The 18,443-nt window shown below is 44.1% G+C and overlaps 1 protein-coding gene across 4 annotated transcripts in view; it reads left to right on the top strand.

Moving 5' to 3' along the window:
* The window catches only part of MTG1 (mitochondrial ribosome associated GTPase 1), a 195,853-nt gene that overhangs the window by 166,970 nt on the left and 10,440 nt on the right, over positions 1 to 18,443 (top strand). For all 4 annotated transcript variants that reach the window (XM_086921847.1, XM_086921848.1, XM_086921849.1 and 1 more), the window contains exon 10: positions 3,170 to 3,251. In XM_086921847.1, coding sequence (XP_086777973.1) covers positions 3,170 to 3,251 — 82 coding nt within the window. The remainder of the gene's footprint in view (positions 1 to 3,169; positions 3,252 to 18,443) is intronic.

The following is an 18,443-nucleotide window of genomic DNA, read 5'->3' as shown; positions in this document are numbered from 1 at the left end:
ACCTCGCCTTGGATTTGGACACTGGTGAGAGAGAGTCTGCTGTGTGCAGATTATTTTAGAGAATGAAAGCATGCTCTAAATAGGAGGCATTACTAGTGACTGATTCACTGAGTGGGCGCGAGAGATCCGAGTTACAAGGTTTTCGCGACATCTCCGGGGGATACATAGTTCGGTGTGCCCGCTCTGCGCATCCACGACTCTGGCGCTATCTTCGCATCACGTGCTGCCTCCTCGGATGCCAGGGTCGCATAGCTGCGTGGCTCACCTGCAGCCTTCAGCCAGTACCGCGTACGTGCTTCGTGCTTCGGTGAGAGAGGAGCACTCCAAATGACCACGTTTCTCCGAGGCAGGCGAGGCAGAAATGCCTCGGAGAAACACACGGCCATTTTCGGATTCGGGGGCGTGTTTTGCTGTCCTGAGTGACGGACGACGTCACGAGCTAAAGAACAGCAAAATGTACGCCCCCGAATCCGAAAGAGACGGGGATAAATCGGAGTGATGGCTCTCTCCTCCAATGGCTGGCCTCTGTTTAGGAAGCCAGCCAATGAAGGAGAGAGGAGGGTTAAACGACCCTACTAAGAAACATAAGATCTCCTCCCGGAAGCTGGCAAGCCAGCATTTCCGGTCCGAGACCTAAAAACTATTGTAGCCTGGAAAATGCAAAGCATTGTCACCATGAAGAAGGCCTCGCAACAGAGAAGAGCTTCAAGCAACGGGTGCAGATTTACAGAGATTATCAGAGAAATGGGCAATCCATTTTTAAATGTAACTGAAGAACTGCTGACTTTGGATTCTCATGGTGTCCTCAAGCAGTCTGTAGTGATACAATGCATACAATCGAAGAGGTTGACAAACAAAAGTGCAAAGACTACTGCAAGTCTTCCTCGTTGACTGTGAAAGGTCTTTTCGAGACAGAATTAAGTAGAAATCACTCAGATTGTTCAAGCCTCCTGCTCCGAAAATCCACAGCAAACAAGCATACAAGATTGCAAGTCTGAAGACAGATGTCAACCTCTTCTCGAGACTGTACATCGTCGCACAACACCGGGAGTGTGATATGAATACTTACTTCAGTTATGAAAACCACCCATTTCCACCGTTCCTGTCTGATAAATGCAAGCTTTGTTTTGGGATTAAATTTGACCTAATGACATGTTTGGTGAAGACATCATAGAAAGAAGCCCAAAATCTACTTGAATTTAATGACATCGAAGATGCAATTGCGTTGTTGGTGAGCTTGGAAGAACTGGATAAAGAAGAGCTATTAACAGAGTCAAATATTCGGCATATATCTCCTGAGCTGGTGTCTTTAGAAGAAACAGCTGAGACAGATGTGCCAACTTCCTTAGATGTGAAAGTGTTAGATGGTGCTGCTGTTGTGCACCTCCTTCTTAACTGCCGGTGGCAGGACTCTTGAAGACTATGCCATTGATATTTTCAAACCTTACATAGTGCAGCAGCTTCATAGCTTGAGATGGGTGGGCATCGTCAGGAACGGGTATATCAAAGGCAGCATCCAATACTCTGCCAGAGAGAAAAGAGGAAAGGGAAAGCGAAGAAAGGTTGCATGTCAAAAAAGATTCCAGGGCTGTGCACAACTACTTGTGCGATGCAGACAACAAACCGTTTGTCACATTCCTGACTGAAAAGATCGAGAGCAGTGAATTCCCCCCGCGCAAGGAAGTAGTGACAACAAATGGAGACAGCATTCAGGTCAGAGTCAATAACTTATCCATGCCAGCCTCTTACCACGAATAGGCATCACAACATGCTCTGCAACAAGGCGATGTGGCTTTTTTGTCTGCACTGTGGACACTGATGTAGTAGTGATTCTGGCAGGAATGTTTCACCAGCTACAAGAATCGTTTTCCAAGACCCATATCTAGGTAGTATTTGGTATAGGGAGGGACTTTTTCTTCAACCACGTTATTGTAATTGCTCAGCCCTTGGAAAGGAGAATTCCACAGCATTGCCGATGTTTCACAGTTTTGCTGGCTGTGACACTGACCTTGAGTTTCTCGGAAAAGGTGAGAAATCTTGATGGATGACCTGAAAATCTTATCTGGAAGTTACAGCAGTTTTTGCCCACATTGCCTGAAATCCATTCATAGAAGTGGACATTCAGAGTGACAGTGTCCGATTTCTTGAACACTTCACTGTAATCTTGTACCAGAGAACAAGTCAACTGGAGTCAGTGAAGGAAGCCCGCAGGGAAATGTTTTGTCAGCAAATGGAAGCCATCCCACTAACACAGCCTGCTCTTCTTGAACATACAAAGAATGCTGTTTACTAAGCAGCGATCTGGTTCACATGTGACATGCATCAGCAGGAGCTACCCAGTCCGAAGAGAGGAGGGTGGAAAATTGACAAGGACAGTCAGTGCAGGACCCTATTATGGACAGCACCACCAGTGGCATCTAAGTAATATGGTGTACTTTTGAAGTGTGGCTGCACAGCTGCAGCTGGTTGCACGGTGGACTTTCACTGAACTGTACAAGTGCATTGTATCAGAAACTGAGCTCACAAAAGGATTTTTTAGGAACGTTTATGACATTGGATTTATTTTTTAAGTTCATTTAACACAGTAGAAATCAGCAAGTAAATGAGCTCCTTATATAAGAAATCTTGTTTTAGTTTTTCTTTGTGTCCTTTTCTGAAGTGCAAGTTGTGCAGCCCGACTTCTGAGAAATGTCACGTGACCGGATTCATGACACTGATCGCGTGGATCATGCCAAAAACTATTAGCATTTGATCCAACAGAATTCTACTCACATTACAGTGCTTTTTTCCAACCTGTCCCCTTGATCTTGTTAAGGGACTTCACCATAGTGGATGTTGATCATCTTATGTCCTCAATACCTTTAACCCAGAACCATTACTTTGTTTTTCTAATGTTGATTAGCCTGTAGTTAAACTGAATTTGTCATTTTTATACATTATATTTGTATTTCAGGTGGGATGCAGCTGGTTCTGAACCAGCTTCCTCGCACTGGAAAAATTGATGAGTGTGCAGGCTTGTGGCCATACATAGCTACTGCAAATGTTATTCTTTGATCACAAATAATCAGTTAACTAGAATGGCTCCTGAAATTGCCATGGTTTGTTGCTTGAAAGGACTTTGCAGACATTCTTTTTAAATGTGGTTCTGCTTTCTATTTTCACATTTTAGGAACAATTCTGGACCACTTGGTGGGAGAGGAGATCCTGGCAGATTACCTACTTTACACGCTCAACAAGTTCAAGCAGTTCGGGTGAGTGGCAGCAACCACAGATGTCTCACATACCTTCTCCCTTCCTTCTGTGCATGAATCTTCAATTACTTGGAGTCCTACTCTTCCCCAGGATTTTGGTCGGCTAATTAGGTTCTGCCACTGAATTATACATTTCTCCTCTCCCCGTCTCTGCCCCCCTCATAGGGACTCCGACATTTTCTCTGTATTCCTTTGCACTGGTTGTCCTAAATGGTTTACTGTGTTTTTGTAATCACAAATCCTGTCTCACTTGTCTATTCCCTGGCTCATTTTTTTTAAATCGTTTTTTTATTTTTACATAGTGCAACAGCCTGATAAAAGTTCACTATGAACTGTCAAAATTAAATGATTTCAACCTTTGTAAGACCAAATGTCCGGCCCCCATCAATATACAAGATTGGAAACCAAAAACAAAAAAATACATCAGATGGGGGCAGGATGGGAGGGATGTATGATGATACAATGCGATCATTTAGATCGCGGTACATTACATTGCTGTTTTTAATAAAGCAAGTCGTTACAACGACTTGCGCTGGACTTAGGAATAGTATGATTTACTATTCCAACTCCAGCCTACGTAACAGTAGGGAAAGTGTTGGAATAGTAAATCACACTTTTCCTTAATCTAGAGCGCCATCCAGCGCAAGTCGTTGTAACGACTTGCGATGTAAACACAGCGATGAAAATGTATTGCTGTGTTTTGACCGCGCTGTAAAGGTCGTTTTCCGGATGGCAAGCTTTGATGTGGTGCCAGGTTTGTTGTAGCAAGAGCGATGGTGCAGACACGTACAAGGGCAGGTCGAAAGGTATCTGCTTAACTTATGGGGGTCTAAGAAAAGCAACAGAGGCGTGATAAAAGACACAAAAAAAAGTAGACCAGTAGTAGGCTTGAGTAGTATTGCTGAAGTAAGAAGAGTGATTAGCTGTTAGTGAGGGTAGTACAGGATTAAGTCCCTGAAAGCTGGGCGGTGGTTGCTGTGTGGGCACCACAACTTAGTCTGAGCATGTGGGAAAATGCTGGGGTTGGGGGCATCTCCAGGGGTTAGGCACGGAAAAGTGGAGAGGTAGGGGACACTATTTCATCCAGTGGATAGAGACCACTTCATCTCCTGGGTAGTACTAGGGGATGGGGCATGTTTAGGGCATTCCCTGGATATGCATATAAGGGCAACAAAGGAAGCTTCCACAGGGCTAGTGTGATCTCCTCAGCCCAGTGAAGTAGATCACATCTCAACTGCAGAACAGATGGAGGCTGAAGGTATTACCATTTGGTAGAGGTAGCATACTTCACCAACAGGAGCGCTAGATGTAAATAGTGCACCACAGTCTTTGTACTTTTTGGGTGCTTAAAGATGCCCAGCATGCAGGATTCCCAGGACAGCGATTGGGAAAGGGCCATGAGCTCTGGCAACTAGGTGAGTACTCGTCTCCGAAAGGAAGACGGAGAGTGGCAGCCCCATAACATATGTTGAAAATCAGCATTGTTCACTCCACATTGTACACACAACACTTTAACCCCAGCCAAGGGCCAATTAATTTTGGAAAGAAGAAAGATAGGCCCTTTGCAAGATAAAAGTATTTGATTAACTGAAAGCAGGCCTAGTGCAATACGTTGTGTGGATTGTGCCATTCTTTATTCTGCAGGACCCTGCCAAAGTTCTCTTCCCATGCGTACAAAGAGAGTGAGACTTGGTTCAAAAAAGCCCTAGTAAGGCAACTGACTGCTTGGCACCCAGTACCTTATGTATACAAGGAGTGTGCCAGTTTATGGGTCTCAGGCTCTGTATCAGTGATTGCCCAGTAGACTCGAAGATAATGACGTTGAGTGCCATATGTGAGAAACGGACCTTCTTATAGTACCAATTGCCCAACCACAGAGGGGAGGGGAAAAGCTGGCCATCTAGAAGCAAGTCCATCAAGGTAGTACTACTTCATCATCCCAGAGATAACGGTTGAGTCCCATGTGGTGGCCCTGAAATCTGGGGAGCCCCTGGAGGTGGATGGCGGAGCATATAGGAAAATGATTTGGTAACAAGGAGACTTTTAGAGGAGGTCCTCAGTGCTGTTACCTGCAGAAGGCGAGGCACCTTGTGAAGGGTGCGAGAATTCGGAAGCAAGAGATTACAGAAGGTGGGGCTTTTCCAGTTATCACCCTCAGTCAACAGGACAGAAAGGTACCTTCCTGCCATCCAGCAGGAGAGCCATTGTTGTTGTGGTGCCAGATAATAAAGAAATTGGTCAGCCAGGAACCAAAATATTGCATGTATAACTCTGCATCACCGGTTGCACCTGATAAGGTCCCCAAGAAGAGTGACCAAGTCTCAAAAGATCCTCTCACTGAGAAAAATATGCAAGTTGACAAAATGGTACAAATGTTTTAGGAGCATTACCATTTTTGAGAGGGCCGGTGACTGATAAGGGCAAAGCTTTCCAAAAACCTATTTGCATTCTAAGGGCTAAGATCATTTTAGTACGATTACAGTCCCGGAGATCTCAGGGAGAGTGATTTATTTGGATGCCTAAGTAGGGAGAGGAGGTGGCTTCCCAACGAAGGGGGACTCCCCCTAAATCGGGGACCACAAGGGAGGCCAAGGGAAAGAGGCAAGATTTGCTTCATCTGACAGGTAAACCTGCGTGAAGAGCAAAGTTGGAGAGAAGTCGACTAATAGGTGCAAGGTCGGCATGAAGATTGCAAAGGTACAACAAAATGGTATTCACATAGATGTAGCATGAGTTGTGTTGTGTAGTAGGATCTCACAGGTCAATCAACCCTCCCTCGCACGCACTGCCAGAGGGTTCCTAGCTAGGGCAAAGAGAAGTGGGGATAGATGGCAGCCCTAGCGTGTACCTCAGTGAACCAGTAACGGGACAGAGATATGCCTGCCCTGTCGGATTCTGGCCATTTGGGAAGTACATCAAACCCAAATTATTTTCAGCATATGGGGACTGAAACTTTAAGCTTGCGATACATAAAACAGATGGTCCCATCGGAGAATATCCAAGGCTTTTTCCAGGACCATTACTACATGGGTGGATAGGGCCAGAGAGTAGAGGCCGTTTCCATAACTGAGTAAAGTCTCCTTACGTTTCGGGAGGTACAGCGGCCTGGAATAAATGCATTCTGGTCTGGGTGAATAAGATGGACAAGCACTGGTAGAATTTGGTCAGCCAGGATTTTACTAAGGATTTTCTAGATTGATTTAAGAGTGGAGATTGGATGGTAAGAAGAGAGGTCCTGCAGATCTTTCCCCCCTTAACGATAGAGAACAGTAATTCCTAACGAGCGGAGGAGGAGTGACTACCCTCCTTGTCTGCGACCTCAAATACTCTGGTCAGTGTAGGAGCTAAAAGGTGAGGGTATGTTTTAGAAAAGTTCATTGTGAGCCCATCCATGCCCGGTGTTTATCCAGGAGCTGTGTCCAGCCGAATTAATGTGCTGGGCGGTGATGGGAGCTTCCATTTCGTCCTGGAGTATTGCCAGGATTAAGGAAATCTCAGAATAGTGAAAAGGTCTGTTTGTGGCAGAATCTTAGTGTTGGGTCAATGCTATATTAGTCCGAGTAGTATTCTGAAAAGGAGGAAGGGATGACAGCCTTGAAAAGGACCTTAGACTCGTCTGAGGTTTGGAGGGAGGTGGCGGTTAACCCATTCACCTTCGCATGTGCGTAGGTCTTTAGCCAGGGCCTTACGCGCTAGCATAGGTGCATGAATACAAAGACTACAGGTCACCACTTTAAAGAGGGTCCAATTCGACTAAAGGAGAGGACGCTGTGTCACCATTCTCTTCAAAATACACACAGATGTTGTCTTGGGGGTCTGCCAGGAAGGTTGGCTGGAGACGCCATGTAGAGATACATGACTTTTAAGGTTAAAATTAATGCGGTTACGTTTAGAAGGCATATGTATTCCCTAAATATTCTATGTCAAGATGGAGTAGCAAATAAATTGTGCATTGTCATGGTGGGTGAACAGAGAATTGGCTTATTGGAGGCCCCCTTCCCGCCCAGGTGGCCTTTAAAGAAAACCATTTAGAGCCCAAATAAGAGAAAGTAGGCAGCTTATTTGCCATGATAACCCAAGAAATGGAGGCAATATCCCAGCTAGGGGGATTAAGCAGCTAGCTGTCCAAAACAGTATCGATGAGTAAAGCCCCAACCCCACTCAGAAGGCATCGTCTGCAGTGTGTATTAAACAATGACAGGAAGCAGGTCAAAAACATTTCGAAACAAGGAGGGAGTATCTTCCGGGAAGCTGCTCGAGGACATAGGGGAAGTCAGTTAAGGAAGGGAACAGACAGGTGCAGCCGCCTGCAGAGAAAAACACTGTGTATCCTGTACCTGGATGCTGGGAAACAGAGAATTGGGGAAACCCCACTCCCCTCTGGGTGGTTTGGGGTGGCAAAGACTGCGACTTCTGGCGGGATGATCCGGCCAGCTTCGGGAGGCATCTACTTGGGAAGAAGTGCTCTCACTGAAACCAGTCCCAAGCCTCCTACAGTTCTGAAAAGAAATAGGACTGTTGACTTTGGACTACTTGATGTCCAATGGTGTTAAACTGCCAGTGTATAATCTGAAAACTCAATACCTTATGGTTGCCTACTTTGAGCCCTTTGGCTTGACAGGCAGTTTTCAGGATGACATCCCAGTCGAGCGGGACTTGTAGGAGCCCAAGAAGTGGGGTAGCACGCCAGGACCCGATGGTCCCTTGCCAGGGAGGAGGGCAGTTAAGAGTGGCCATGAATGATTTGATCTAAGTTTCAAGATAGTTCATCAATGCTAAACAGTCTCGTCAAGCAGAGAGGGGCACTGGCATGTAAGACGCAGACCGAGGGCAACAAACCCCAGGCCTTTCACCCGGGCACCCATCATCAGACAGGTGCGAAACCCAGATGGAGAAGTAGAACCTCAATGTCCCTCTCCAATGAGGGATTCCCCAGTACATCTGACAGTGCCTTGCCGGGTCTAGGGCCACCTCAATTGATGCCAGTCAAGAAGGGGTGGTCAGTGAACTAAAGCAGTCCTGCCAGTAATTCTGGCTACATCGACCCACCCTCAGAGGAAATGGGACCGTCTGGAGGGACCAACCAGCCCAGCAGAGGAAAGGATGCCTCCTCTGTTGCTCAATTTGTGTGTGGGGTGGGGCGGGCATACCGCAGCAGGCACAAATAACGGAGGAGTGGTTCAAGCAGTGGCCTTGGAGCATCTTGGGGTGACTGAGTGGGAACGGAAAGAGGGTCCCTGCGGCTAGGAGAGCCCCAGATAATGGTCACCCATTACGTAGCACTAGTGGGTGGGGACCTAGCGGGAAGTCCCAGGGGCTGAACCCTTGACTCCGGTTTGCGCCAAATCAGGGGGGAAACACAGAGCCCGCCACAAGTCACACCTGAGGGGCTCAGCAATCCATGCCGCGGGCACCAGGTGCAGTCCTAAAAAGATCCAGGAGGAGCAGGAGACCAGAGCTGGTAGTGCGGAAGGTAAGTGGGCATTACTAGGCCTCAGTGCCTTCTGTACTGCAGTGGAGAAGGTGTCCAGTATTCTATCTTTCATAGAATCACATGCTTGAATCATTGACCAGTCGTTGAAGTGGGAGTCCATCAGTATGATTGTAGTACAGTATACTACACATAGCCTATAAAGGCTAGAAAACAGTCACTTCATTACCCTATCCACATCATTTAAAAGGAACCAAATTTTACCCAATCAGATGACAGCACCCTCTCGAACACTCCTCACATAGGTTTTAATCCCTCAGATTTTCCACCACACGTCTTGTGAAGGGAGTCTTCCTGAACCTGGCTCAGTTTATCTACAGTATTGCTCTTTTACACCTTTATATCATCATAGGACAACTTTAACCTACATCTGCCAAGATCTGACTGCCCAAGATGTCAGAATCGTCAATCAGCACTTTTTCAGACCTTGCAGAAGAAAAGAGACTTTATTCAGATCATCCACTTAAGAGTGTATTTACTGGTTACACCCTTCCCTGAAGGTAACAGATTGTCAAATCTGCTGCACCTTTTCCTCGAAGACTCTTAAGGATAGAGAGGGGAGGATACTTATATGGCTACAGAAATTCAAAACTAAGGAGACTGTGAGGAGGAGGATAGTGAGGATTACTCCCAATCTGAAGTGAGGTCATGGGAAAGGTTGCTTGACCATAGGTCATCAGAGGTACCAAGAAAGGCTTCGAAAAAGACTCATCATGAGTCTTAGAGAGAGGGCGTCAGAAGAGCGCTCTCACAGAGAGAAAAAAGACAAAGCCCCTATGACGGCAACATGGACACCTACGTGGACAACAACTATGACGAAGACATAGTTGATGATGGCAAAGTAAACGGAGGACACCGTCGGCACAAACACGATTGAGTGAAGGGACAATTGACAAAGAGACTGTCACCTATGGTGAAACTACAGACAAAAATCATCAACAACGCTCTCAGTGGTGAAATAGCGATCTGCACTGTTGGAAAACTTAAAAATGGAGTCATTGACAGCCCTGTCGGTCAGGTAAAAAACACAACCAGAATTTTTGCGACGAAAACACTCATCTCCAATCTAGGTCTTTCCTCGCTAAGTCACTTGCTTGATGAAGAAGATTTGAAAGATAAAGGTCCATTTGGACGGGCCCATAGAACTTCAGAGCTGAATGTCACACCCCAAGAAGAGGATGCCGGAGAATATTACCATGGTTATTATTCCTCAAGACCACATCAATATGTAGGAAAGCCTGCACGATATATGAACAGCTCCAGCCTTATAGTCACCCGCCAGTTCAGGATGGCATGGTTCAAGTTTCATTAGCTTTAGTTCAAGACCTCCAGGGCATGTTGCAAGACTACTAGAAACGATTTCCGGAACCTACAAATGCCGTACCACAATCACAGTCTATACATCCGCCTCAAACCCTCACTCCAAGAACTCTGCGTCCTGTATCTGCATCTCTAACTAATTGAAAGAAAAGCTTCCTTTGGATTCATTCAAATAGTCCATACCACTTGCTCCTCACTCACCATACACACAAGGGGAATTCTGTAGTAAACCCAAGGTCAGAACATATGAAAATAGAAATATATATATTTATTGTTATGATTAAACCAAATACAAAAAGAACACAGAATGAATAATTCATTAAAAGCAAATAAAATGAGTTAAACAAAATACTGAAGAGTTGCAGTATAGAGATGAATGCACATAGAATATTTCTAATATTACCTAAGGCAACACCAACACTCTACCTATAGACAATTCATTAAAAAAGACAAAAATAAAACACAAAAGTTACATACAACAAAATAGACAATGCAACCTATACTAGAGAGTACATTCAAAAGGCAGTACAATAAGTCATAAACAAAAACACATCCGTGTTGGAGACAATTGGAGCTGGAACCCGATACGCTGTGCCTTATTCGTTATCTGTAGTTACAGCCACTACACAGATTGTGTAATGGGGCGTCAACGCGTTTTGATGGAAAGTTTCAAATCATCTTTTTCAAGACCAATAATATGACTCTCATTAAACGTGAATGTTGCCAGAAAAGAATTTAAACACCTTGTCCAATATATTAGATGGAGATGAATGCTTGCTAATATTCCTTGGTTTGTCTTAATCTTCCCAATGCACTATCTAGACTGTCACACTTCAATAACTAGGTATGTCAATAATCTTTAAAATCTGTTATTTAAGGGCTTGTCACGTTCCCTCATTAGTAAATGCCCCGAACCTGCTTGGTTGTGACACCAGCCTTCATTAATTGGGTCTTTTGAGGTCTGACTCGCTGTGCGTTATTTCAGAATCATGCAGGAACACTTAAGAAGCTTCAAATATAACCGTGCCTCCTGAAGAAAACCAGCCTCCTCGGATGATGACAGAGAGGAAGCGGAAATCCCCAGCAACTAATCCACTCCTAATGAATGGGACGATTATCTGATTCCAGCACCATCTCCACATGCACCACAACTGTTGGACTCTCTACCTGAGGGCATCAGAAGCTTCCATATTCTCATGCCAAGAGACGACAGAAGGTTTAATTGCCTGCTTCATTTTTGGGGTGATCGAAATTTTGCTCTCGAAGGACCCTCGAGGATTGTGCCCACTGGGTGTCGAGTTGTTCTTGCAGAGGCCTCATCCGCAGACAGCAATTCAGAATCAGTGGAATGCAGGATGATAGCATCACCAATTTGTGTTTTTACATCCTCACAGAAATTAAAGTTTTTGCAGATAGGCACTTTATCAGTGCTTGTGGGCAAGAAATTCTTTCCTCTGTGATACCATGGTGACAGGGGCCTGTTTCCCATCATTGCCTCCTAGGTGCGGCACCTGCTGCCTGGAATAGGTGGATGATGTTGTAGGGCGGCAGAAATGGGCAGAATATTGAGAGTGAGAGCTCTGTTAGGAATATGGGTGAAACTGCTATTGAAATTGAGGTGAGTAAAAAGTTGTTCCCTTCCCCTGCAGAGAAAAGGCAGAAAATGTCTTTGTTGCAAGGTGTCAAGCGACCTGGCGGTGTCAAGTATCAGCCATAATAGATTGCAAAGCCTCATCAACATGCTTCCTCTGTCAAGCGTCATGTGGAGAATCTTTGCTTGTACATCCTGGTGAAATGCAGTTGCTTTTAGTCATCCCTGGTGCTGCAGAACTGCTGCTTCAGCCATCTGTCAGAAAGCTGTTGATAACAAGTCCATGGCTTCATCAATGATCTCAGATAAGGTTTTTCCCTTTCAGAAAGTATGTCTCAGTCCTCTTTTTTTCTTCTTTTTTTTTTTGTTCTTCAGGAGATATTCTAGCAGAGATGAAATGTCAGACCACATCTCCCTAGGGTGGCGAGGGCATTGGAGGCTCTGTTGGATGTAGTTGCCATAGCGGAAAATCTCTTCCCAATATTATCAAGCCTTCCTTGTCCGGAGGAACTGAGCATTGCAAAAAGGGGTTATTTTCTCTTCTCTGAGTCGAATCAGGGCTGGGTTGGCCAATGAGGCATGTAGGAGAATTGTCTAGGGTCTTGTACTCCTTATCCAGCTTGGGTACCACAGCCGGAAGTGATGCTGGGGTCTTCATAAGTTTCAAAGTTCTTGCTAGATGAAGTCTATTATGGAAATAGACTGTGTCGAGCGTTGCGCTCCCTCCTTAAAATCATATAGGAAGCACTCTGTCTTTTTTGCTGGTAGTGGAAGGTCAAAGAGCTTGGAAGTCCTTTCAAACAGGTCATGAAACCCACCAATGTCTGCTGGGTTAGAATCCGCTGTAAGAGGAGTTAGAGATGCTGATGTAGGCGCTACATAATCATCCCACTCAGGGTGGCCTCTCTGATCCGTCTGAATCTCACCTTCTTCAGGCTGCTGATCACGATCACTGTTGTGAATGGTGTCCGAAATAGTAATAGTAATAGTGTAAACATTGGTTACTTTTTATGTTTAATGGAGGGTAGAGTCAGAGCAATTAATTTGAGTTAACCAAAAATTGACAAGCAGCAAGCATAATTGTGTCTTTATCTTATTTTCAGTCAAACCCCTGACGAAGAATTTATAGAATTCGAAATGCATTGGGAGAGCTTAAATTTCATAAAACCACTTTTGAAACATGTTTGTCCTCACATGCCTCCTTTAAAGCCTGGATTGGCAACGTTTGGTGTTTGAAAATGACGAATAAAGAATTCAAAATGCAAACATGCTGTCTCCGTAGTGGCGTAATTAAGGAAGATGCACTAGTAAAAATGTTGGACTAATATGGATAAATTGATTAAAATGACGGAATCATGAAGAGTTTCACAAAGGAAAGATTTCCTCTACCGCAGTGCGACAGTCGAGTGCATGAGTAATGTACCCAATTGGATTTGTTTCTAACTGAACCGTGATGAGGTGTTTCACGGTTTCTGTTCGCACGCACTTTATTACATGGACTGAAAAACAAGAGTAATTCACAAAGGGGAGGAGTGCAGTGGCTCAATCTTGACTCTAAAGGCTTTGCAATATTATCACCTCAGAGCTTGCACCCCAAGGATTCAAGTTTACATTTTAAAGGAACTACCATTACGGAGACAGAAATAATACATCATCTTAAGTGGAATGACTTAAAAGCAATGATTTACAAAATCGATATAGGCATGAGGAGACAATTGAACTTTGCTGCTTGGAGTGTTCGTTTTTATGAATTGTTTATTTACATGCACTTTTTAAACAGGACACTCGGATGTCTAATTTTTTTTGACATTAGCGTTTACGTTTTGTTGGAGGTTTAAAAAGGGTGGATTTTAAGTTGCAGAGATTGTTTTTCTTTAACTGTGATGTGGGGCACCATGGGAGATGAAGTTTAATGGCAGGGTACACGAAAAGGAGGGGCGGAGCAGAGTAGAGGTGGATTGCTCACAGGTGGGAGATTTCTTTCTTTAAAAACGGCACGAGCGCGAGGGAAAATCATTAAGAGCACTTGTCATGTGGAAGCGAAGTGAGGTTATGCTGCTGACAGTGGCGTAGAGAAGGTAAATTGTGTGAAGGGTGTCTTGTGGCTCAGTGGGACCTGTGTAGATGGGAGGGAGTTGCGATTCAAGGGGAATGACAAATTGTGAGATGGCAGGGTTCGAGCACGGAGGGAGAATCATAGGTTAGTGTAAACATTGGTTACTTTTTATGTTTAATGGAGGGTAGAGTCAGAGCAATTAATTTGAGTTAACCAAAAATTGACAAGCAGCAAGCATAATTGTGTCTTTATCTTATTTTCAGTCAAACCCCTGACGAAGAATTTATAGAATTCGAAATGCATTGGGAGCACGTTGATTTCATAAAACCACTTTTGAAACATGTTTGTCCTCACATGCCTCCGTTAAAGCCTGGATTGGCAACGTTTGGTGTTTGAAAATGACGAATAAAGAATTCAAAATGCAAAGATGCTGTCTCCGTAGTGGCGTAATTAAGGAAGATGCACTAGTAAAAATGTTGGACTAATATGGATAAATTGATTAAAATTACGGAATCATGAAGAGTTTCACAAAGGAAAGATTTCCTCTACCGCAGTGCGACAGTCGAGTGCATGAGTAATGTACCCAATTGGATTTGTTTCTTACTGAACCGTGATGAGGTGTTTCACGGTTTCTGTTCGCACGAATTTTATTACATGGACTGAAAAACAAGAGTAATTCACAAAGGGAAGGAGTGCAGTGGCTCAATCTTGACTCTAAAGGAAAAAGGGCTTGTCAGTGTTGATCCGCACAGAAGACACCACCAGCATGCAATGTGTAAACATACAAGAGGGCACAAGATCTCTCGCCTTATCACAGCAAGTGCAAGAAATTTGGATATGGGTGCTGAAGAACCAAATAGCAATAAGAGCAGAACATGTTGCAGGCACAAACAATAACCTGTTGGACAGAATGAGCAGAACCAAAAACAGCTGTCACAAAAGGGAGCTCAATCAGACAACTTTGGACAAGATCTTCCAACTATGGAGCAAACTGATACTGGATCTTTTTGCCACACAAGAGAATTGAAAATGCCTATTTTACAGAAGTTGGCACCCACAACAGGGGTCGTGGAGGAATGTATTTTCGATGGGATGGTCAGGTATCTTTGCTTTTCCCCGATCCCCTTGATTCCCAGACTTCTCAGCATAACAAAGTGGGAACCATCTTGAATTATTCTGATAGCTCCAGGATGGCACAGGCAGCATTGGTACAAAGAAGTATTGTTCCTATCGGAAAGGACTCCAATCCACCTGAAACCCCTACCCTACGTTACTAACAATGAACCACAACCAGGTTTTCATCCAGACCCGACTTCCTTACACCTAGAGGCCTGGCTGCTAAATACAATGAGTTTGCTAACATTAACATCCCTCAAGTTGCAGAGACAGTCTTGCGAAAGCCAGAGCTGATACCACTAATAAGACATATAAACTGAAATGGAAGCGTTTTTATTCATGGGGCCAGAAATCAAATATTCACCCTATCTCAGCACCGCCATAGCAAATTCTACAATATCTCTTATTTTTGGTGAATCAATGCTTCAATCAAGGTGCATTAAGCAGCAATCTCGAATATAAATAATCGGCTGGTTCACCATCCTTGTTGTCTAATAGGGTGATTACACGTTTTTTTAAAGGCCTTTTCAGGGTCTTTGGTCCAATTAAGGAACCACCTTCATCTTGTCAGCTCAACATAGTGCTTGCACAACTGATGAAGGCTCCATTTCAACCTATCTACAAAATAGATTAAAAGTTTTTAAGAAGGAAAATTGCATTTTTGTTGGCCCTTATATCAGCCAGGAGAGTTGGCGAAATACAAGCCTTCACAAATAAAGAACATTTTCTAAAGTTAAACGACAATTGTGTGGTTCTCAGACCACACAAATGTCCTTTAACTGTAGATTCCTTTACAAAGTCCAGACGGATTTTCATCTAAATGAGCCTATTTTCCTGAGGACATTCTTTCCATGTCCACAAACAGCAGCTAAAAGATCCTTGCATACATAGACGTTAAAAGATACCTGAAAATCTAGCTGCATCACACTAAGCGCTTCAGGAAGACTGACCAACTGCTAGTAGAATATGGAAATCACTGTAAGGGTCTTCCAGTTTCCAAACCAAGCTTAGCTCGATGGATTTCAGCGGTTATCCAGCTTTGTCACTGCAAGGCTGGAAGACCTCTAATAGACAAAGTTAAAGTGCACTCCACTAGAGCAGTTTCAACTACGAATGCTCCGTTTGCTCTTGTGCCTCTCAAAGAAATATGTCGAGTGGCAACATGGAAAAACAGGCATACATTCACGCAACATTACTGCCTGGAATCAACAGTGCACAGTTATTTAAAAGAAGATCAGCAGAAAAACACGCTCCCATATATGTCCTGTGACAGTCGTAGAATCACATGTAAATATGTGGCAAATATACGTGAAAATTCACTCTTAGGAAAAAGCGTTCATGTAGTCCGTATATCATTGGTTGGTTTTCAAAGTTTATCCAATAAGATGCGGAAAAGGCATCTCTCTCATTGCCCTTATCTGTCTCTGATACTCCTTACCAGCCTTGGGTTGTCATGAGTACATAAGGCAATCCCCAAGTTGTTGTTGTCTCTTTGTAAAATGTCAGACTCTAAACTGCGAGAAATATAAAGTGCAAAGAGGCAAATAAACAGCAAAATGCAAATTATTCTGCCTGGTACTTAATCAGAAACAGGACCTAAGCAACCACCTACAAGCATTCAGCAAAAAACACTCCGTTGAGTAAACTACTTACATATGAAATAGCTGAGCAGAAAAAAATCAAACAGGTAACAAATTAGAAGTAGAACTGATCCTGACTCTGACATGCTCTAGATAGGTAAAAGAACAAATAAAGTACAGATATGTTTATGATTAAACCTCCAAACTAAGCACAAAGTGAAGCTTATACTGTAGGAAACTTCAGAAAATACTTACTCAAAAGTAGTGTAGGAAAATAGCGTATTAGCTATCTCATCTTGTAATGCACTTAAAACCAAGTATATAAGTCATGCTGAAAGAGGATTATTCTGCGACTTCGTGGTCTCTTGACCTCGTACATTCTGTTTGCCCTGTGTCACATGATGGTCCTGCGGTTGAACCTTTGGTTTTAATGGGCGTAACATGAAGGATGCCTTCCAGACAACAGATGTGTTCAGTTGATGCAGCCTGGGACCATCAGTGGTGAATGTCAACTTGACTTAAAGTAAGCCATTCTCCTTGCCTCATCCAGATATCAGAGTAGTGAAGTACATGCCAACTCTGGGCTCTGAAGGGTACCTAGATGAAATGGAGACCATAGTACTCTGGTCTCTGATATTGCAGCACTGCCACATCAACCTTCCGCAACTGCAAGCCATCTGTCTGGCTCTCAAGACCTTTGTACCTCTCATCAGTGGCAGGAATGTTCAGGTCCTGATAGACAACATGACTGCCATGTGGCACCTCACTAAGCGTGGGGCCCTGTCGGCAACCTCGTAGGCTGTGGCAGTGACTGCTGCTGTATCCCTGTGGCATACATCTGACTGTGTGGCACCTTCCTGGTTCCCTGAATGTTAGAGCAGACAAGTTTAGCAAGTATTATCTTCCTGATCTTGATGGCATCTGCTCCCAAAGATGGCACAGGACATCTTCGCCCAGTGGGGTGTGCCTTTAAGTACATCGTTTTGCTACCTCCAAGAACATGTAGTGCCTGGACTATTAAGCCCTAAGGTGCCCTCGTGTGGACTTTTTGGAGACAAGTGCTGGCTTTAATGGGACGACCTGTAAGAGTTTCTGCCTCTGTCAGCGAAACTTCAGGCTCTAAAGAACATCAGGAGAAACTTAGAGTAGCTCATCCATATAGCTCTGGACTGGGATTGGAGAGCCTGGTATTTCGATTTACTGAATGTGAGCATATGTCCTCCACTTTATCTGCCTCTACGGGAAGATCTGCTGTCCCGGCAGCAAAGAAGGGTTCTGTATCGAAACCTCTACAATATACACTTTCAGATATTCATGTGGAACTTCAGCTGCATTAACTGAGCGTCTTTGCTGCTGCCCTGTGTCATCATGCCCAGTGACGGGATGGATATGTGATGGAGGCTGATGGTGCCACCTGTCAACACACTGGAGCAATTGCTGAGTTCTGGCTCTAATCTGCAGTTAGATTAAGTGTTGACAGTAAGAGTGTAACTGAAGGTAAGTAACATGTTCTTCTAAACTCATTTCCTTGTTAGAACCTAATTCTGGCACCCCTACCTGATTTGTAGCCTTAACCCCCCCTATTTTAGTCCACAATCTTGTTCTCCTTGCCTGGATCATCCCATCCTCATTTAGACCGCAACCCTGGCTCTGGTGACTGTTCTCTGCCCACCATGGTCCACAGACCTGGGTCTTGTTTGTGTCCTAGTTCAGCCACATATTCAAAGTCTAACCCCTTTTTTCTGTTTCCGTCCTGTTCCTGGGTGAAGACATGGCTCGTCTGTCACTTGGTTGGCTTTAATATTCTTGTTCTACCTCGTCTGTATGTTTTGGGGCTCTACAGTTTTACTGGATCCATGACTGAGTCTCCCATCTTTTAAGTTCTTGTCCTGGGTCTCCTGCCTGCCTACTGCCCAGTTATCATTTTTACTACCAAGTGCTATTTCTGCTTGTTTCATGGTTCTTGGTATTCCTTAATCTTAATTGCTGTCTGCATTTCCTAATCTTATATTTCTGTTTAGCACCTGATTATGGTTGT

This window comes from Lissotriton vulgaris, chromosome 5 (genome assembly GCF_964263255.1).
Source record: "Lissotriton vulgaris chromosome 5, aLisVul1.2, whole genome shotgun sequence".
Classification (NCBI taxonomy): domain Eukaryota; kingdom Metazoa; phylum Chordata; class Amphibia; order Caudata; family Salamandridae; genus Lissotriton; species Lissotriton vulgaris.
The sequence above is the reverse complement of the archived record's forward strand: the minus strand, read 5'-3'. Positions and strand labels throughout refer to the sequence as shown.